At 37.1% G+C, this 21,823-nt stretch overlaps 1 protein-coding gene across 10 annotated transcripts in view; it reads left to right on the top strand.

Moving 5' to 3' along the window:
- The window catches only part of SORBS2 (sorbin and SH3 domain containing 2), a 156,107-nt gene that overhangs the window by 62,716 nt on the left and 71,568 nt on the right, over positions 1–21,823 (top strand). For 2 of the 10 annotated variants that reach the window (XM_064652661.1, XM_064652660.1), the window contains exons 1-5: positions 5,200–5,214; positions 13,080–13,129; positions 19,831–19,923; positions 20,510–20,536; positions 21,532–21,656. In XM_064652661.1, coding sequence (XP_064508731.1) covers positions 13,120–13,129; positions 19,831–19,923; positions 20,510–20,536; positions 21,532–21,656 — 255 coding nt within the window. In that variant the 5' untranslated portion in view covers positions 5,200–5,214; positions 13,080–13,119. Of the gene's footprint in view, positions 1–5,145; positions 5,215–13,079; positions 13,130–19,830; positions 19,924–20,509; positions 20,537–21,531; positions 21,657–21,823 lie in introns of those variants that run through there. The other 8 variants (XM_064652668.1, XM_064652666.1, XM_064652664.1 and 5 more) reach the window with 6 other exon arrangements.

The following is a 21,823-nucleotide window of genomic DNA, read 5'->3' as shown; positions in this document are numbered from 1 at the left end:
CTGCTGAGTCCCACAGTTACCATATTTTCATGCCTATAGCCCCTGACTTTTAAAAGATGTTTAAAACTTTACCAATCTTCTATATAGGACCACCATTTGTTAGATAATTGAAAATTTGCCTGTTGCCTCTGCAGATCTTGGCATTACTCTTCTGTCTGCATAAAAATCTGGAAATGTTAACTTTAAAGATGCTGTACTCCTTTGTGAGGATCTCTGGGCTGCTGCCCAGTAACTTACAAGTAACTTAGGAGTGACGAGAAACATCCCAGAAAGTTGCTGTGGAAACCATAACTGCCAGAGCACCCTGACACTTCTTACTGACAAAAATCTTCTGGGTTTTCATATGGCTAAGCTGAAAGGAGAAGGTGACAGGGTGCCATGACAGTATTGAAACATACACTGTTCCCATCTCTCATCGGTATGTGGAACTTCTGAATCCTGTTTAAAATTTCTGATTTTTATACAGTTGTAAGTGAAAGCAACAAAAAGGTAAGTCTTACCCATGTTTCTCAGTCTCTGTAATTCGTTGATAGTGAGAATTTGTTTGCAGTTAAATTTCCATTTTTCAAGCTATTTGAAATAGCTCTTTAGAGGAAAAATTACTGTAACTTGTTGTGCCACTTAACAGTCAGTGTATTAATTAAAATGATGGAATGTCATTACCTTAATGATATTTTCTTCTTCTGAACACTCCTAAACAAAATTAGCATGCCTCCGTGTTAACTTCTACACATTCACATGAAATACATGTGTTAAAGCTGAAGCCTGTCTCCTTGTCATGTGCTTGTGGATTGGCATACAGTTGAAATCAGTTGTGCTCTACATAGCAGAGGAATTTAATGAGCAAGTAACAGTGGCTTTTGAAATGACACACTGCAATGCGCTGTATGGTAGGTGGCTGTAGTTATAAAAGTATAATTAAGTGTGTGGGAACTGAGAACATCTGCTAAGGGAATGCCAGTTTAAAAGAAAAAATCCTAAAAATGCCTAGTACTGTAAAACTAGCATTAAAATATTACGTACACCAGATTAAGCTGAGGACATAATTTTAATAATTATATTAAGTAAACTGGGGAGAGCACGTGAAGGAGAATATTCTGCCGTGCTGCATTACGTTATCTATCCTCTTTTTGTTATTCACACTGCACTTTTTGAGGTTGAATAGCTGGTATTACAGCAAGGCATGTAATTGATCTACATGTTTTCATGAAACAGATACCATCTCATGTGCTAACACTCCATGAATTAGTTGAGTGACACTTACAATGCAGAACAATGAGCCCTAAATAGCACTTGAGATGGTGTCAGAACTGGGGCTGCCACAGGTACATTTAAATTAATCTGATAACCTCGATATAACATTGCATTTGGAACCAATACTTAACCCACTCAATCCTGTTGGCATCAGTGCTCCTGGGAATGTACCCTTGGCAAATTTTCACTGGGTGTTTAGAAAGCAAAGCAGGCAATATATTGTGATAGCAATGAAAAAAGCCATGTCTTAAATCTATTCAATCATTTCATTTAGAACTGCACTTCTGGTCTCTGTTAACTAGCTGGAGCAGACTGATTATCTATTTGACTATTGTCATAATTTCCTGTTTTAAGATCCCGTTTCTTGCCAAAACTTAGAGGTCATGATTCTACAATATAATAATTTTTTTGCATTAAAAATTCTGGTCACCGAGAGTTTAGCAAATTTTGGACTCACTGGGTGGTATACAGTGATAAACTTTAAAACAACTTTGTTAGGAATGTGATTTTCCCCTCCCATTTCAAAAATTGTGCACCACTGAAACATCTCTTTGCAGGTGCGCAGTAGAGATTTGGCAAAAACAGAATCTGAAAATCTATTCCCAGTGCACATGAATGGAAAATTAGAACTGATTATTCAAATGCTTCTAAGTGTCAGGGGTAGTATTGGGGACGAGTGATATTATTCATGTAGTTGATACTGCAATGAATGCTACAGCAATCTGAAAATGAGGTGCTGGTGTTTGCTATTCTTTCAGACGCTCTATAGACCAATCTTTGCAGAGGAAAAGGCTGCATAGCTTGAAGACTGAGGGAATAAGAGCAGTAGACTGTGACAAATTGCTTTTGGCAGGGGAAGGAGCAGTTTGGTTTGGAGGGTAGTGGCAGAAAAACTGGTAAAGTCAGTTAAACCAATGAAGATAAAACTGTCTAGGAAGGGATCTGGGGCTGAGAGCTGAAAAGGCAGAGGTTTGTCTAATGGCTCTAGAAAAGTGATTTGGGTGTCCCTGTGATGCCAGATAATGAGACTTCAGTATTTCTTCTTCCTTTTAGAAGGAAAGAAAATCTAGAAGGTGACATGAGAAGGAATTACATTAGCATTGTGAGGACTGATGATAGGAAATGCCAGCTAACACCTTTGCTGCTTCAGTTTGTTCCCTCTTTGCAGATACAGTTATTTCAATAGTTTTATATTTGCTTGTTTCTGCAAATCTGTGGCCTCAACCAGAACACAAACTGGATCTCCTCAGGGGATGCAGGAATAGGTTTGGATAAGGAACAGAGTCAGCAGTAGACTCTTTAGTATCCTTCTTCCATTTGCTGACACAGTTTACACTGGTAGTAGGAAATTAAGAGACTGAAGACTTGTTCTGGTTTGTGCCCCTGCCGCTTTGTTTCTGTGGTAGTGGGTGTTGTATATTATTGTGGAAGAGCATGGAAAGCTCTCACCTGTGCGTGGCCAGCAGATAGATTCCATTGCACTGCATAGCCGTGTATGATAGGCATGTAGAAAAGAACCATTTTTTTCTCCTTCATATTCTTAAGTGTGTTCTGAGCTGCTTTGTAAATTCACATTTGCCTTTGAGTAATTTGTCAGCCCCTCAGGTATCAGGCAGTATCATTCAGGTTTGTTGCGTGCTTGCTTGTTCTTTTACAGCTGTTTCTGTCAAATACTGTTTTTCCCTGATTTGCATGCCATCTCTCCTAATTGTTCCTATACCACTCTGCTTAATCTTTGTGAGTTTTAGTTTTAGACTAAATTTGCTTTTAGACTAAATTTAGACTGATTTGCTCTAGGATAAGTAAAGGATGTTCTCAGTAGCAGAAATCTTAAATGTGCTGGTGAACAATTAGGAATTGGGAGGGAGAGAGAAAGATAACCATACAGTCTAAATATTAACTAAATGTCTAGAACTTTTGTAAGTCAGGTGGCAGATACAGGTAGTTAGTAATAACACTTCTTAATTACATGAGTTAACTGTGCTCAAACCACAGTGGCTAGTAGTTCTTTCTTTGGCTATTTATATTAGGAAGAATTTTAGTTTGTTGGGGTTTTTTGTGGTGTATAGTATTGAGGCAAGTTAGATTTCAGTAGGTCTGAAACCAGCTGACGTGCATGTATTCATGTTATAAACACTAGAAGTTGCATTATTTTGATGTGTATTATGTGGAGGAGTGAAGCTACGTGAAATAAAAATTGGTGATTGTGCCCCTTGGGAAAGGGTAAATATAGTATCAGCAAAACATTCAAATTAAAGGTTGCAAAGCTGATTATTCTGGTTTTCATGTGTTGTACATAAGTAGTTTTTCTTTATTTTGAGAGCACATATTATTTTTTGCTGCTATTAAATATCTTCTTTCCTGTAAACAGTTAAGTCTAGTGGGACTACAGGTATGCAAGGTAGTGCTAAGATTCTTCAGAAATGGCAAAATATGCTAGGAGTTAATGAGACAAACAATATGGTATAAGGAAGGCTTTATAGCAAGGAGAGAAAATAGAAGTTTATAGCATTTGACTTGCTTTGAAACCTCTCACTGAGCAGTCATTTAGGTATGGAGGCATCAAAGCCCTAATTTTAACAGAAGCTGAAAGAACTTACTCTTCTAAAAGACAGCCGCGACTCTTAATGTCTTACTGGTTCGTATTTATGTACAGTGCTGCTAAACTGGTGGTCACTAAATTCCAGTATATGTTGGCATGAAGATTGAAAGACCAGAAGTAGTTCCTTGAGGAGCAGAACTGAAGAAACCGTATATCTATTGAGATTAACAGTGAATAAATCTACTCTAGCTTTTGCTTCATAACTCCTTAATCTAAACAAAATTCTTACTATCTTTCCCCACTTTCTTGCTCTTTAGTTCATGTCGTTTTGGGTTCACAGGGTAGATCTGCAGATGCACCAACAAAGCTAAACTGGAAGATGGCACTCAAGGAAGAAGCCTGACATAACTCCTCTGCTGAGAGGTCACTGAAGTAGGTGTGGCATTAGTATTCTGGTCTGCAGGGCCAGGGCCAGAGTAGAGCTGATCTGAAGTTAAGACCCTCTGTGGATGTCAGGCTTTGATACCTACCCTTTTGCTGTAGAAAGTTATTCCTACTTGCTAATGCTGAAACACACTTTGGAACTGAATTACACCAAGGCTGTTCAGTGACTTCCAACTGTATTAGTCATCAGTGCATGCAGAGCTTGGAATGAATATAATGGGAAAAGCTTGAGTTCAATTCTGCACCTTTTTAGACAGCAGAAATATTTTGGTTATTTTTGTTGTCTGTCTGGTATCTAACAAGGCAAATTAAGCTGGGGTCAGTGTGGAAGGGAGTTTTGTGGCTGGGATTATAAGATATGTGCATTTATCCACACAGAGCTCCTAATTCTTCCTTCCTGCATGAATTCACTTATATCTGATAATGCTAAAATATATTGCCCATTTGGCTTTGATAAGGTCTGTATTCTCCATGGGAATTCCTCATGGAACTTGCAAGCTTTCAGTCTTACCAAGACCTCTGTATGTCTGTCAAATTTAGCCAAAATTGGCCACAAGTTTTAGGTACTCAGTAGGGGTACTGAAAGGTTTCCTGTGCAATCCCTTCCAGTTATTATCTTAGCAAATAATAAGGATTGAAATGTTTCAGTTAATATCTTCTTAGTTAGTCTTTTAAGTTGTAGGTATTCTTTTTGGTTTTATGAGCATGTTACAAAAAGTTTCAAGTCAAATGCTGCTGCTTCAGCATACTTAGAGGAATATATTAAGGAGTCTTACTTATATCACCCCACACACTAGTCTGACTCTGTTAGCTAGGTGTAACATTACCTAGTAGTTCAGGGAGGCATACTTTAATATGCCAACAGAGGAAAACAGAAATGGATTTTTCTTTCATGAATTAACACTGTTTCCACAGATTCTGTTGGGAATGACTTATGGGGGAAAAAAAGCCCCATTGGAAGGAATTCTATTTAGGTAAGGATTTATGCATGTTTAGTCTCAAATTGATGCATATTATGTACCTGGTAGAAAAGAGCAAGAATGCATTGTTGGTCATACTGTATAAAAACGGAAAATTAGATAATACTTGAAGTATTCAAGTGACCAGTAATATGCAAAGTGCTGGAAACAAGTGATGGAACTAAAATTTTCTTATGTTCCTAATACCTTTTGTAGCTACTGCAGTCTAATGAACCCAAATCTAACCCTCAAATGATGTATTTTTAACAGAAACATAGTTCTAATTATATTTGTTGTTTATTTTGAGAAAGATGAAGAAATAATTGGATATTCTGGGAATATTTGGATCTTCTGGGAAATAAAATTTTAAAATAAAATTTTAAAGAATGCCAAAAAGATTTGACAGGTGAATTCTGGATACCATTGTTAAATATTGTATTTGTTAAAAGACAGATATTTCACCATGATGAAATGATTGGCACTTCCTAATCAGGCTTCTTTTGTGTCAGTAGTTTCTACCTTTCCAAAGAGTGATCTAGAAAGCTAGTGTATTACCAGTGCTACATATTTCCATTAAGGAGAAAACTGGACAGACTGTGTATACCAGAGTACTAAGCTAAGGGCCACAATGACCCCTATCTTCTGGGGTTCTAGATGCTGAAATCTTTTCCCAAACAGCTGTGCCTGAGCAGAACTGCCTTGCTACACATCCTGAATGAAATAATATGTAAATGAATGCCACAGGCATCCATCTCCCATATGGGTTCTGGCTACCTGTCAGGGGCTCATTGGTGTGTCTGTGGCATCTAAGTGTACCTGACAAGGGAACTTTCAGAAGGGCTAAGAAGATGCATAATGCGTTTTAGGCACACTGTCTTATGGTGGAGTTTTTTGTAATTATGTGTGGGGACACTGATCTACTACGTATCTACTTCAGTGACATGGTCTCATACAGTGATCTTAAATCACTTCCAGCCTATGAAATGAGTTCATTTGAACAAACACAGTTCCTGTAAAACAAGAGCAAAAGAGGAAGCCAAAAGCAGGGAATGAAAATAACCACCACTAAAGGCTAGACATTTATAATTTTATATTATTAAAAGCAGTAATAGATGCCTGGGAAAAAGGGTAAGAAATGTGAATTGCAGTCAGCAAGTTAATGGAAATTTTCTTTTAACCTTTAGTCAGTTAAAGGAACTTTTCTCTTTTTTTATTTACATTTAAGCAATAAAAATAATTAAAAAATCACAAACACCACAAGCACGACTGGAATTATTAACAAAATTTTCTCTACTGGTAGAGGAGGAGATGCAGAGTATAAAAGCAGCAGTTTGTCCTCCTCCTTCCTTTTGCAGCTGTAAAAATAACCAGTAAAATGTACAGAATGTTGTCAGCTTGAATAACTTCCTTGGTATCCTCTTATACTTGCAGTTACATTTTAGGAAAATGTTCTGCTGTTGAAGCGTCTGAGAAGTATTTTGAGATGACAGCAAGTACCTATTTAGAACCAAGTGCAGAAATTTGACTTAAGTTTGCTTTTCAGTTTGTAGCAAGTCAAAATATGTGTCTAGTAAAAATCCTGCTACCAACAGGCAAAATTTTAAGCTTCAAGTCTTTTCTCTAGGGATAATGACTTAAGTTGTTAACAATTTAAACACAAATGTTAGACCTTTTTCTACTGCTGCTGTATGCAGTAACGAAGATTGCTGTCAGGAACAGTTTAGAAACTTAGTCTTTGCTTTTCTTTCAGACATATAGTTAACTTTCTCTGTTTCGTGAAGAAACACGAGAAACAAAGGGATTATACCAGTTTCTCTTACTCTTGCATTTATAGTATTCTCAGAAAAAAATCACATTAGGAAAAGTGTGTAAGGAAAGAAGTTCCTTATCGTTAGATTTATTCCCCTGCCTTCAGACAGTCACACTTTTCACATACACTTGTCAAGTTCTGGATCTTAAGTCTGACCACAGCACTCCAAACAAGTGCTTCAGACTTCAACAATTGTCATGAATAGAAACTACCTTATGATTTGCAGCTTACATTTAAGATTACATTAAATGGTTAATAGGGCCTTTATTCCTCCCCCTTACGTTCAGTCCCTTTATGTTCTTATAGAGAATGATGATCCTGTGATGGATTCTCCTGTATCTGATGCTCTTTGAACATTTGCTCATAGAAAGTAGAACCACTTCTGATTTTCAAAAACAAAATCTTAGCAGTGCATTAAATAACAATGTTAGTATTGTATATACTGAGGAAATAGGCTCATATATCTGATATGCTGTAAGTTAGATATCAACCTAAAATTGTTTGTTAGTAATAGTGATCCAGATGATCCAGAAAACAGAGCTTTTGAAAGGTTCTTGAAGAACAAGGTGATAAGTTACCTTGTCTGGTATGTTTACAAATTTTTGCAAATTTCCCTGGTCATGTACATACAATGTGACTTACCTATTGCATTCCAGTAGAAGTTTATGGCCATGTACAAATTATTCAGGAATCCTTATTGTTTAATGACCTGATCAGTACATTTGCAGATAATGTGTGTAAGTAACATGTGTACAATAACACCACACTTAACATGAGGATGTCTTCACAATCCTGTAAGCAAAACTTAAAATGACAGAAACTATGATATTGGTTGTCTGTCTGTGTTTTTCTCTTTGATTACCTATCTGAAAACAATTTAATTAGAACTGGAGTATCCAGCTCCTGAGTATTCAGCTTCTTATAGGGTGAGGCAATGTGATCTGGGACAAACAGTATTTCTGCTTATGTTTAAGCACAGAAATAGTTCTGTGGGGCCTTCATAAAGCATATGCTTAAGCATATGCTTAGCATATGCCTTGCTGTGTTAGATCTTAGTACAGACACCCTGCCATTTTGTTGTCTTCTTGTTGCATGGTAATGAAATTGAAACGTGGAGGAACCATTTCCATACTTTCTCCATTTTTCGCTATAGACACTATCTACCTATGCTCCATCAAACATTTTTTCATAGAAACAATATATTGGCATATAAGCCTTCCTTCTGCTTAGGGGCTGGCAGGAGAGATATCTGTTCCCAAGGCAGCTTCAAGACAGTTGGTTTTTTGTGTGAGTTCTTGTTGCCACAGCCTAAACATTGTGGTGTTTATCAAGTTCTTATTGCATTCTCATTGCCCTAGTAATCCTGCTAACAGTAAACATCTGAAAAAATTGCTTTTAAAAATTGAGAGAAATAAAATAATCAGCTTCACTGTCCTTTCAGAACTAATGCTCATAATTTTTTTTACCTGCTTCACTGAATGTATGAGTTGGCATATGAAGTATCTGTTGCAGAGATAAGAGCAGGAGTGCTGTGTAGAGTCTTAATGATGTGGGGTAAAATAATTTACTGCCACATGCATATTTGGATATAGAATCCTGCCTGCTAACAAATATGTGTTTGTAGATCACCTGCAATGTTTAAACTGAATAATCACTGACTGATTTGGCCTCTTAACTTTGCAGATATTTTCTCAGATTACTCTCTCTAGGTCAACCTGTGAAACTGGCAAACAACATTGATGAAAGTCTGACACTCCTTCTCACACAAGTCTGGAAAGCTTCTGCCTTCTCCAAATATCTGGGCATTGCTCTCTACCTAAGACAATGAAAATCTATCATTTTCCAGCCAGACACACACATCTATCCTGCTGTTGATCCATCTGCACTCTGTGTTATAAGCCAATTGCTCCTCTCACCAAAGGTCCTTGGAGTAGAATTCATTACAAAAGATGGTAGCTATAAAGAGCACATACTAGAATTAACTTTAGGATTAATATAAATCCTGTATGAAAAATACATCTTAAACCTGCTAGTTATAATATCTTGTGTGAAATGGCAAGGAGTAAATAACAGGTAACTTAGAATCACAGAATGGGTAAGGTTGGAAGGGACCACGGTGGGTCATCTGGTCCAACCTCCCTACTCAAGCAGAGTTGTCCTAGAGCAGATTGCACAGGATTGTGTCCATATCATTCTTGAATATCTCCAGTGAGGGAGACTCCACGACCTCTCTGGGCAATCTCTTCCAGTGCACGGTCATATTCAGTGGAACTTTCTGTGCATCAGTTTCTGCCCATTGCCTCTTGTTCTATTGCTTGGCACCACCAAGAAGAGCCTGGATCCATCCTCTTGATACCCTCTCTTCAGATACTTACAGACATTGATGAGGTCCTCTCTGAGTCATCTCTTCTCAAGGCTGAACAAGCCCAGCTCCCTCAGCCTTTCCTCATAAGAGATGTTTCAGTCCTTTGTCAGCCTGTCTTTTATGCTCTGATTCAAAACAAACCAGACAAGGTAACTTATCACCTTGTTCTTTAAGAATCTTTCAAAACCTATGTAAGCAAGGAGGCAACTAGCATTCTAGACTGTGCCCCCTGTTGTTACATAGCTAGCAAGCCTGGGATTTCAAAGGGGTCTAGACTTCATGGCTACAGAGCAGGAGGGAGAATGACCCCGAAAATTATTCATGAGCTTGGATGCCTTTGTGATGTGGCATTTAAGATTTCGTAATATGTTGAGTTATTAATAAAGTTTTAAGTATAATTTTTGGAGTTTCTACATGTCCTTAAAAAAAATAAAAGAAAAAAAAAGAAAGAAAAAAAACCCCAGTCTGCTTTTCTTTACTTCCCAGTTCTTTCCAAAATTTTACATGGAAAGAATATTCTAACTTCTGATGGCCCTCTATCCTTAAGTAGCTCTGGACTGTGGTTAAACCAGTGATTAACAATTATTTGAATGAGATGCAAGCAGGTTAATAGCATGTTACTCCTCATTTAGGCTTTGATTCACAAAGCGCTTTCTCACATTTACTTAGTTGTTGATTTATTGGGTGTTAGAGATCCTGCATTAGTGGCTGTAGGTGCTCTAACATCTGATCAAGAAGGGAATTAAAACCCTAACAATAAAGACATGCATCTTGATTCATGAATAAACTGAGGGTGGGGAAACCTTCCTTGACTTCTCACTAACCCTTTTTATAGCTCTGTCTGAATGTGGAACAGATGGGGTGACAGAATGCTTTCCTGCAGCACCCCACACTGCAGAACTTACAGGAACAGAAGCAGCGACTACAAGTAGATATCAGGGTCTCTTGGAGAAAATAGACCAGGTGTCAGTGAGATTCCCATGAGTCTTTTCAGTAGTCTCTTGTAATGCAAAGTATTGCTGAGCTGAGGTAATCATTGTAGTGTATAGCACAGGGATATACATTATGTATTTAGCAAAACCAAATGTAGCAATGGTAACCTAATGCGACTGTGGTAAGATCAGGTGTGAGCTGAGTAGAAAAATTGCCTGATGTATGTGACTGAATAGCAGTCTCTGATTTTGAAAACTCATGCACTTCAGTAGTGCTTTGTGTCTGCACAGTCATTATGGGCATTCCGTCGCAGCGTTAGCTGTCTGAGAGCTGATCTTAGCTGATCATCGGGCACCCATTTTGTCAGTGAAGTGTCTGATGCTTCCAGTGGAATGTTCATCTCACCTCTGTCAGGTGTCTATACAGCAAACCCATTCACAAAGAACAGTTTTCAGAAGGCCCTTTGCTCCCACCCCCTCTCCCCCTTCTTGAAGTAAGGATCTTAAAGACTGATTGAAACAATGCTGAATAAAATAATTTCAGGCATATGGCTGTTAATTTCATTGCATTCCTTTGGCTCCTACTGCTGGTATCGAGTATTTGAATGGTACTTTGGCTCTTTAAAAGCAAGGAATTCAAAATAGTTTTAATATTAAATACAAGGCCTGCTGTTGGTATGAGTGCAGTTTGGGTTGCCTTATTTACATGCGTACTTTTCAGGTGTGCGAGACTAATTTGTTCTTCAGCAAAATTAGATTAATGTGGAAATGTTAGTCTTTGTATGCAGTTCCTCATTGAGTGTCAGCAATGCAGCCTAAGCTGTACAGAGGGAAACTCTTAGGAGGACAAAGCTGTGGTGCTAAAACTGAGTTTTGTCTGTTAAAACTTGAGTAAGAGTTAAGTGTGCTTTAGGTAAATATGTCAAAGCCACCTGTTGGAAATCATTTTGGCTTTGCAATGTTCCAAGAGTCCTGTACTTGTTGGATCTGAAAATAAATACCATGTTGCAATTTGTAGCTTGTGGTACCATCAGTGATTCAGTTTCAAGCTAAAAGAAGGCTTGAAAATGGTGTCTCTTCTAGAAGACTGAAAACACTGTGGGAATTTGAGGCTGTAAGAATATTCTGTGGCTATGAAAAAAATCCAGAATTTCAGTTAAAAACCATTTATCAAAAAATAAAATAGAATTTGCCTTAATTTTTAAGAGATCTTTTGGAAACTCTCAGAGGTAGTTTGCTGATAGCTGCAGAATAAAAATAATTTAATAACACTTTATTCACTGCCAGTTGTCTATTTCCATAGTTCTCAAGAAGTTTAACATGTTTTGTTTTTTTTCCCACAAAACTGACTGCATAATAGCAGCAGAATTCAGATAGTTTCTGAAGAACACTAAGTTTTTCAAGCAGTGGAATGTCTGATTTGTTGTAAATGCAAGAGAATACAGCAATATACGTGTTACCTGAGAGGTACAGTTATTCAGACTTCTTGTAGAGTTTAACTGGAATTCTGTTTTGGTATTTTGTTTACTTGTATTAATTAGTACCTTGAGTCTCCCATTATGAAAACAGTCCCTCGTGCATACCTTCCGACTTACTTCAACATAGCCAGGCAGTTTGTATTTTTAATTCATTTTTTGAAGCTATATTACATTACAAATTCTGATTTTTCCCTTTGTTTTATTCTGGGCCTGATGTGGGAATAGTGCAGAGGGAGAATGACTTTTTTTAGCCTTCAGTATTTTGGTCTCCAGCATGTCTGCCCACTTACTGAAGTAAATTATAGTGGGCAGTGTATATGTAATGATACAGCTGAGACTGGCCAGTATACAGAATGCCATTGGAAACATTTTCTGTATCTATTTTTTCTCTCTAAAAGAGCCTGAATAGAAGAGGTATTAAAGCTCCTAATCCTAAAATAAAGCTATGCCATAAACCAGTAGTAGATAGAAAATAATGTCTAGTTTATCCTGTGACATCCATAGGTTAAAGTTGGCTCTTAATGTAGGATGTTGTGCTTTCTCTACAGTTGTAGTTTTGTCTGTAGTGTTTTACTATTTGTTTGTTTGTAAGTACTGTATAGAGTTAGGATATCTAAATAAATTCAGCCTTTGTGTGCACTTTACATTGTTTCAGTGCAAACCATTAAAAAGCGTGTTGATGTATAGTGACTTGATTCACTACCTCTTGATTCCATTGGGAGTTTTGATATGGATTCCTGTGGATGCCAAGACACATGCCCTGATTCTGTGCATAGAAATACAGCTAGTAACATTACAAATGTCAGTGTTGTCTCTAGAGACACATTAAATCACTGGATGAAAACAACATCTGCTTATAAACCATTGAAAAAGACCTGCTAACTTTGGCTACTTAGAAAATACTTGTAGAGACCTACTCTTTACATTTTTCTGTTTGCACAAAGGAATGAATAAACCTTATAAGCAGCTTTTAAAAATATTTCCACGTTCCTGTATGGGAATAATTTTATTTTATAATTTGAAGACCGAAAGTTAATCATTAGTTTTTTATCCCAGAGCATGTGTTTACAACAGAGATACTAAACAGTTGAAAATAGAGTGGCTTATAATGGAAGTGACAGCTCATCTTTAACTTTGGAAGGACAAGCAGTACCAATTTAATTAAAGCTGTGTTAAAATAGGACTGCCATTTGTATCACAGTGGTTCTCTCTCCACGCCTCCAAAAGCCTTGCTGCCATTTTGTACCACACATTCCTATCTTGTGCAAATTAATAGATCGTTTTATTTCCCGCAGGAAATCTGAAGACTTTTATAGCAAAACCTCCAGTGTCAAAATGAACACAGGTATGCTGCATCTGTGAGATTTTTCTTTTATGTGTTGTTTTGTGAGCAGAGAATCCCAAATTTATTCAAATTTTCATGAACAAATTGTATTTTAGTTGTTGCTGTACTCAAATTAAGCAGGATATTTTAATAGTGTGCCTGCTTATGCGCATTTGTATTCCATATATAAAATTTACATACATGTTTTTCTATGTATGGATATATATGGATACGTGAAATATAAATGCATGTTTAGCCTTCTGTGCTTAAGTTAATATCAGTTTTGTGTGTTTATGTTTTATGTGAAAATACATAAGGACATAGCATCTATGAAAAAATGGTGTTAAAGCATCACATTTTCCTAAGAAAATGCACATGCTTTAAAAATGCTTTATTTTCATTCTGTACTGTCACTTAATTAAGGGACATATAAACACTGCCCTTATTATTAGCTACACTTGTATATCAGGTGAGGATAACTATTTTGTACTTACAGAGGTTTGTATTTTCTCTCAAGTTGATGTGACAGATGTATTGACCAAATTAAGTACTCTATAGGAAGTTATCTTCATGATCTATGACAGCATACTAATATTTGCTCCTGAATTATTGAAGTCAATAGATAATGCTGCTGTTTGTGCTGAAAGTGGGAATAGGCCTCTTGAAAGCAGACTGCTGAAATCCTCACCTCACTCATGTCAGGTGTAAATTTTCAGTTGCAGTCAGCTCTTTAGGGTCCATAGGTGAACCGTCTGGTTTGCAGATTAACTGTGGTGCAAGGATAGACATATCCATCCTTTCCAGACCAGTGGTTTTATCATTGACGATAGTGCTGCACCATGACAGCTGACATGATAAGTGGGACTGGAGGACCTGAACTACTTTGAAGCCTGAATTTCAGCAGCATGCTCTAAATCAAAGGGATTACCTTTTCCATGGTATAGGTTGCCGTTATATGGATCACTGAATTAATCAGGCTTCGTGGCTTCCTGTTGTCGCAAACAACTGGAACTCTGTAGGATCCATTTTTTTTAACAGATCTGTTAGTACGAAGTTAAAATGTATTGGCTTACTTGAAACCATGACATTTGTAAGTATAATAAGACAGAGAAAATAATTTTTTCAGTAGAGTTTGTGCATTTTTGCCCCAAAGTTGTGGTTGTTCTTAATTATTTTTCAAATGCTAACCAGGGTGGTTAGAGATAGACATAAGATTTAAATAATCTGTGGCTGAATGTCTTCTGTTGAGGATTGGGAGTCTTCTGATCACACAGGAGCCTTGAAAACAGACTTTAAGGACCTGAACACACCTGAAATCCTTTCCAGTTACTTAAGGATATCATGACTGTAAGCTGAACTTTAGTCTGCTCTGCACTTACACAGTGAAAATATTTTTCATTTTATGTATGCTTGATATTAATGTGCATGTTACCAGCTGCACTAAAAGAACATGTAGACAAAAAATGTGGTGTTTCCTATCAGTTCTGTTGATGTAGATTGTCTCCTGACTGTAACAAAAAAATAAAATAACCTGTGAATAGGTACAAAAGTGAACATCTTGCACCTATCTTTGCACCTATCTACAGGATCACTTTATTAAGGAAGAGAGTGACTCAGGTGGAAGCTGTTTTGCATGGTGTTCTGGTCTAGTTGTTTCTCTTTTTCTTTTTTCTTTTTACACTATGCTGTTTTTGAACATGAGTGCTACAGTTTTGGTTTGGTTTTTTTTTTATTTCACTACTTCATAACAGGAATTTGTGCGTGATGCAGTTGGAGGTTATCAGATACTATTGATTTGCCACTAGTTTGCTTTAAAAATATGCATTTCATTAATGACTCCTGCAGATAAATGAGCACTCTGATGCCAGTAACTGCTGGAGTGGCAAAGCTAGTGTATATGCAGCTTTAAAAAGAAAAAGTAAATCTACTGCTTAGACTGGGTTCCTCTAATCCTGTGTTCCCTGTGGCTGCAGACTTGGCAGTCTGTCTCAGCAAACCCTGTGGAAGATATTTTTGTCTACAGAGAAAATGTTTTGAAGAGCTTTGGTTTTCAATACTCTACCATATATGGGAGGCATTTCTTACCATTTGATGTTAATTCTGTACCACATGTTAGGAAGGAATATTCAACAGCATAAGGCAATGAAGCATTTTTGCAAAAGCAAAGAAATAGAGGTAAGAAGAGGTTTTCAGAAGTACCAAAGGTACTTTGGGCTCATGTTTCCTTTTGGTGTTCAAATGCTGTCATAATTTAAAAATAGTAGTCTAGTAGAATGTGTACCTTTTTAAACCGAGACTAAGCAATCATCAACAGAATAGTATTTTAAACTATTCACAGGGGTTTTCTTCAGTAAATCTTCAGGTATTTTACAGGTTGATGAGCATCATTACCGTGGTGACTTGACTGACTAAATGACAGAAAACGTGAGCCAGCCATGAAGCTCACATCTGATTAAAATGCAGGATAAATGTGCTTACTGTTCATTATACATATGTGCATGCGTAGCTGACGTTGGGGAAGAGGTAATTGCAATGAAGTATAATAAATGGATACAAGTTAATAGGCTAAAATAGATTCTTACTGTCCATCTGTAAATATTTTGGCTGAATTTCACACAGATCATTCTTGATAAATGCATCTAATTTTAAAGGTATTAAACAAGATCACTGTTTGCATTAGATGAAGTACACAAAGAGCAGCCAAGAGTGAAAAGTATGCAATTCTGGAAGACTGCAAATATTTTCTTTTTGTTAAAATTATTAGTGGAAGTCATCACATGGACTAATCTCTTACATTTTGTCTGGGAGACAAGAACAGAATTTCTTGGATCCATGCCGAGTTCCTGAATAGATTGTGAAACCACTTTTATGTCGCTAAAGCAAATTAGGTTGGCTTCAGTGTTCCAGGCATTCTACAAAACATTTAGTTTTTAGCAGCACCAGAGAAGCAAATAATAGTGGGTTCACCTGTCAGTGTAGATCATATGATAAAAGTTTGTCCGAACACCCACAAAGGAGTTCAGAGAAACAGTGGCAGGAGGGAAAACCCAAGTAACAGCCTGCCTTACCAGGCTACTCCCAGGCCCCTCATAGGAGCCATCAAAGGCCTATTTCCACAAGCCTAGAGAAAGCACAGGGACACAAGGGCAGGCAGGAACACAAATTAAGGAGTCCCAGGGAAGAGAGGGCCTCCCTTGTCCAGGGCCCTCTCAGGGCTGTCCTAGGAGAGTCTGTGCCCTGTGGTCCAGGCATGGAATGAGTGGCAGACTCAGTGTCTGAGCCCCACTGCTGGAAGGATCCACCCTGTATGTGTGTGCTATTCTCCTTAGTGGACCTTCATCCTGCTCAGCCAGAGAAGGGAGGGGGATGAGGCCATTGTGCCATCTGTGTTAGTGTGAGTGCTCGGAGCTGTGTGTCCAGCCATGTATGTACGTGCTGTATACATGTGTCTGCTGAGAGCACTTCTCCAGTCTCCCTGCTGGTTGGACCTGGGGACACAGAGAGGCAGCAGCCTTGTCTATCTTGGACTTTTGGATTCAGGGCTATATATTCGCCTCAGGTCAAAATGCAAATACGGAGTAAGAAGTAAAGACTTCTAAACTTGAATACGCTGTGCAGAAAATGGGAAAGATGATACCATTTGCAAGTACAGTGAATAGAATAATAATCAGCAAACATTATGTTTGGATGCCATTTTTCTTTTCTTTGAGCTGCAAAAGCTTATTAAAAACTTCCTGCCCCAGCTCCTCTCTTTCACCTCTTCACACAAGGTCACCATCCTTTCATTTTTGCCAACTTTGTTTATGCCACTGTTTTTACTGACTCTCTGAAACAGTCTTTTCAAGAAACCCACCACTTGTTCTTAAATGAAAATGATGTTGTTTTGAATTGGCTCCGTCCTACTTTGGAGCAGGACCCAACGAATAGACTATTTGTCAAATGGAGATACAGCTCGCTTAGGGTGATGCTGTCTGTAGTGGGAGCAGTTGCTGGAATTATGAATTCAGTGGAAAATGGTTAAATGTGGAAAGAAACAGAATTAAGGCAGCGAGAGAAAAAGAAGATGGAATTGCATTTTAGGCAGCTATTTTGATTGTGAGTTATTGCCCAACTTCGTATTCTAGTATTGCTTGCGGACATTAGCTGGTTCAAGTCTCCTTTGCTTCTATATTAAAGCAGTACTTAGAAAGACGGGGCTCATACCTGAACAATTTTTCAGGATAGAAGAATTGTGAATATGTGTATACATATTTGCCCACATATTTTTTATATATGCATACATTTTATATAGGTTGCCTCACCTTCATATTTTCCTTAAGTAACAGCTGTGCATTATTAATTGCTTAAAGTTTTCAAGTGAAATGAGCAGATCAGTCTCCCGTACTGTTTCTTAACACTCTGTACCCCAGACGTAGGGCTTTTTGGTGTTATTTGGACTTCAAGAATCTGGGTGAATATAGCTAGTATTTACTGGCAATTTCATGTACTGTGAAAAAGGAATACAGGCTTGAATAAGCCTCTTGAAGTTAAATGTGTAAGGCCATGCAGATGGAAGCAGTTTGTAAACTGCTTCTTTTGAGGCAGCATGCAGGTTCTTCTGATTCTTGCTCTGATACAATGTCCTTGACTTAACAGGAGCCTGGCCTGAACAAAGATAGGAAGGTGAAGTCCATCATGCATAAAAATGTTGGCACACACATTCATATTCTATTAGAAATTTTGCACAACTCAATCTGGTATCAATGTACGGTTATGTCTAAATTGAGTACTAACTGGCTCTCATTATTTTGTACAGCTACTGATAATTAATGGAGGTACAGACTTGCATATAGGCTTCTACATATAAGGGTAAATATTGTATGCATCTATCTATATAGTAAGTTACAACATCTCTTTTGTTTAACTTGTATGAAGCCACTTCAAACACTTTGCTAGATTATGGATCCAATCAGTATAAAACTCTGACTCATTTCAGTTACATTAAAAATTAAATTGAAGCAGAATTTCCTGAAGTTACAGTAATTAAATATGCATTGTCAGCTTTCTTGTTGTGCTCCTTTCTTCCCACTTCAGTTTCTCTATCGTGAAATTCAGGAAGGTAGCTCTTGAAAAACTACAAAAAAGTATCACTTTGTTTTAATAAAAAATGTGACAGTATAACAAAATTGTTTCCTTGTTAACTTGTATTAAATACAGTATGCTGTCAAAGTCTACCAATATTCAGGTTAGAACAGAACTTCAGTATCAACACATCATCAAATCTCCTTGGAATTACCTCTAGTATATGTAGATGGTGGGGGAAAGGGAACGCAAGAATGGAAAATGTGAATTTAATTACCGTTGCCATTCTATATTTATGTAAGCAAACCAAAACAAATGGGCAAGATTTGATAGCCATTGACTTTGTTTCACTTGTACAAGGCTAGTAATTGATGGCAGGCAGTGTATTGCGTTCAACTACTGCTGACTGAAATCATTTGACCTTTTGCCTCAGTCTTTGGAGTTGGCAATGGGTCTTTGGTACTGCTTATACCTGAGGCAGTGGCTCTGATGTTTGCCAATGTTAACAACTACTTAATATGTATCCTGCAGGACTGGTGGCCAGAGGGCTCTGCTATTTCAGGGGAATATTGGAATGAGCAAAGGAATGTCAGGAGCTTGCTTCTTTTGCAGATGTGGGTTAAAGATGACTCTGTGGCTCATGTTATCATAGGAAATAGGTTGCAGGTCTTCTTTAAGCATAATTTAATAAACTTTCGTGTCATAGGTCACAGAAATAAAAAAGGCCTTTATAATACTTGTATTATATGAAATTTCAGTAATATCAAATATGAAAATTAAAATAATTATTATAGTGAAGAGCAAAAAAAATTCTAGCTAAATGTAATATATAAATAGAGTAATATTTATTATCTTGCTCGTACAACTATGATAGAGTTGCTAAAATGCTAAGTTGTGGGAAAGATGTCTTCTTATAATAACAGAGTATTTCTAAAATGCAATGACAGCTCCAGTGAGAGAGGAGCAGAGTAAGGAAACAAAGATGTGCAAGATCCGGAAGAAAGGGGTTTTTTTCATTCCTCATTGTTTGAAATTACTTTAAATTTCTAGTCATTCCCTCACAATGTTATTCAGTTCCAGACATATATTTGTTTTATCTTCCATTAGATAAAAAAGGGGCAAAGGGAGAACGAGGATGTTCCACCAAAATGAGAAAAAAATATGCCTTTCCTAGTAATTTTGTTTCTTGAACATAAAGGATCCAGAAGACTTAACAAAAGTACTTTGTCAGCTTATCAAACAGAAGCTTAGTTTTTGAATGATGTCTTTCCTAATGCATACAATGAAATTATTTTACAGTGCAGATTATTGATTAATATTACTCTGGAATGCTTAATCCTTTATCTTCATTACTTTGTTTTTACTAATTAGCTGTAATTAAGCAGTCTTTTAGGTAACAGAATGTGTATATTTTCCTAGTGGATTAAGTATTAAATATTACTTTCTTTGCTTATTTCCTGTGAGGTTTATTGTTGTTTAAAGCTTGTGAAATTTTATGTATTCTGCTAATCTGCCAAACTTGCAAATACACACATTTCTGCAGCAGTTCCCTAACTGCATGCTTATTTTCATATATGTTTGGCATATCTCACACTGTGATTTGTTGCATGTGCTTTCTCCCTTTGTCTGGGGCTGCTGTCTGTATTGTTTTGTGCTTCCAGATAGCGGTGGGTGTGCTCGCAAACGTGCTGCAATGTCTGTCACATTAACAGCTGTGAAGAGAGTTCAGAGTTCTCCAAACCTATTGGCCTCAGGTATAACCACTAACCAGCGAGAGACTGCTTCTATATGGCTTTTTTTATAGTGTTATGTATTCCTGCCATATTACTTTGAAAGGAGGAGAAGGGTAACCATATTTTCTGTTCCTCTGACGGATCTATTACTTCTACAATGCTCTTTAAAAAGTGGTCTTAATTTCTCTCTGTCAATGCTTAGTAGCCATTAATAAAAAAAAAATAGGAAGACTGAGGAAAAATCAGTTATTTATAAATTAATTTTTCCCTTGATACATATTTTGGGTCTCACATCACTTGTTTTTTATTCAAGATAATATAGCATGAAAAAGAGGTTTTGTTTATTTCAAACTTTTTATATTGAAATTTGATTTTAAAGCACTTCTCTAAGGAAAAGAATCTGAATGTTGTTGTAAAATTATTTTCAGAAGCCAGATTAACTTTTAAAAAATCATTTATCAAGCATATTTTCCTAAAAATATTCAAAACAATAAAAACACAGAATATTCAGTAGACAGGCAGAACTGCTTCTTATCAATACCCCTGTATGGTTTTGCAAAATTAATTTATTTCTAGCACAAATTAGTATTGGATATTTCTTTTTCAGGGTCTGATTCTCAGTCTCCAGATTCAGGTAAATAAAACACTGTGTTATTTATGCATCAGTGCAATACCAGTTACGACAATCTTCTATTTATTTGATTTCATTACTCTATACTTCCTCATTCTTTAAGGAAAGTGCTGCTGAAACTGTAATCATAATTGCTAGTGGTTAAGACTTCAAATTCAGGTCTCATTTGAAAGCAGTTATTTCCTATAACACAGAATATGTTGTCAGGAAAATGAATTGTGTGGGAGAAAACAGACTGCTAATTTGCCACCTTTAGCTTTATCACTGTGACACCATTCAGTGGTACTTGCTATTTCCTTTTTAGTGTCTTACTCAGGATTGCAAGTTCTGCCCACCTCATTTAGCAGCCTGCTCACATAATGTGTTAATTTTCCCAGCTTCTTACAGTATTTTGTCTTCAGCATCTCCCTCTGTGTTTGGACGACGTCTTGAGGGCATCGCAGGTCTGAGAATAGAGAAAAAAACCTGGTTGGTTGGTTGGCTGGAAAATTGAGGTGTCATTTGGATTTGGCAATAAGATACATTAGTGGAACAACTAATTGGGTATTGTGGTGAAATTTTGTGAAACTGCCATGACCAACTAAGTTTATATGAGCTGCGATATTTTTCAAAATCCAACACAGCTGTGAAGTTTGAGAACCTAATCTGTGAAAGTATTTCAGCCTGCTTTGTACAGGGGCTGAAGCACCAGTATCCCAAAAGTACTCCCAAGGTTAAAATCTATAGTCCTATGAAAGTTGTGGGGAGATCGCAAACTGCCATTACCAGCAGAATTTTCTGTGCTTGAATTTTCTAAATTTTAAAGACCAATATTTTGTAGAGTGGCAGCTTTTCTGTGTTCTTTTAACTTCCATGGTAATAACAGCAGTCGTGTCAGTTGTGTAGTAGCTAAAGTTTTCCTCAGTTTGTTTAGTAGCTGAGTTGCTGTGTTGAGAGAAATATAGACATCTACTAATCACACACCAAAAAATGGTTTGATTCTTTTTTCTTTACAAAAGCTTGGAGATCTTACAATAATGGAAGTAGAGAGACACTGAATGGAGACGCTAGCAGTTCATCTCTTTCAGCAAAAGGTTTTAGGAGTGTGCGGCCAAATCTACAGGATAAAAAATCACCAACTCAGGTAAAACTGAACACACTGAGTTTCATGCTATGCCATTTGTGTGTGGGTTTTTCTGGGGGGACAGCAAATATAGATGGGATACCTCTATGGAACATTGTCCTGAAGTCTTCCAGATATGGGTCATTACAAACTGGTTTACTGCATAAATAAAGCATTCTCCACACAGG

The sequence above is a fragment of the Pseudopipra pipra genome, chromosome 4 (assembly GCF_036250125.1).
Source record: "Pseudopipra pipra isolate bDixPip1 chromosome 4, bDixPip1.hap1, whole genome shotgun sequence".
Taxonomy (NCBI): Eukaryota; Metazoa; Chordata; class Aves; order Passeriformes; family Pipridae; genus Pseudopipra; species Pseudopipra pipra.
This window is presented reverse-complemented; position numbering and strand designations above follow the sequence as displayed.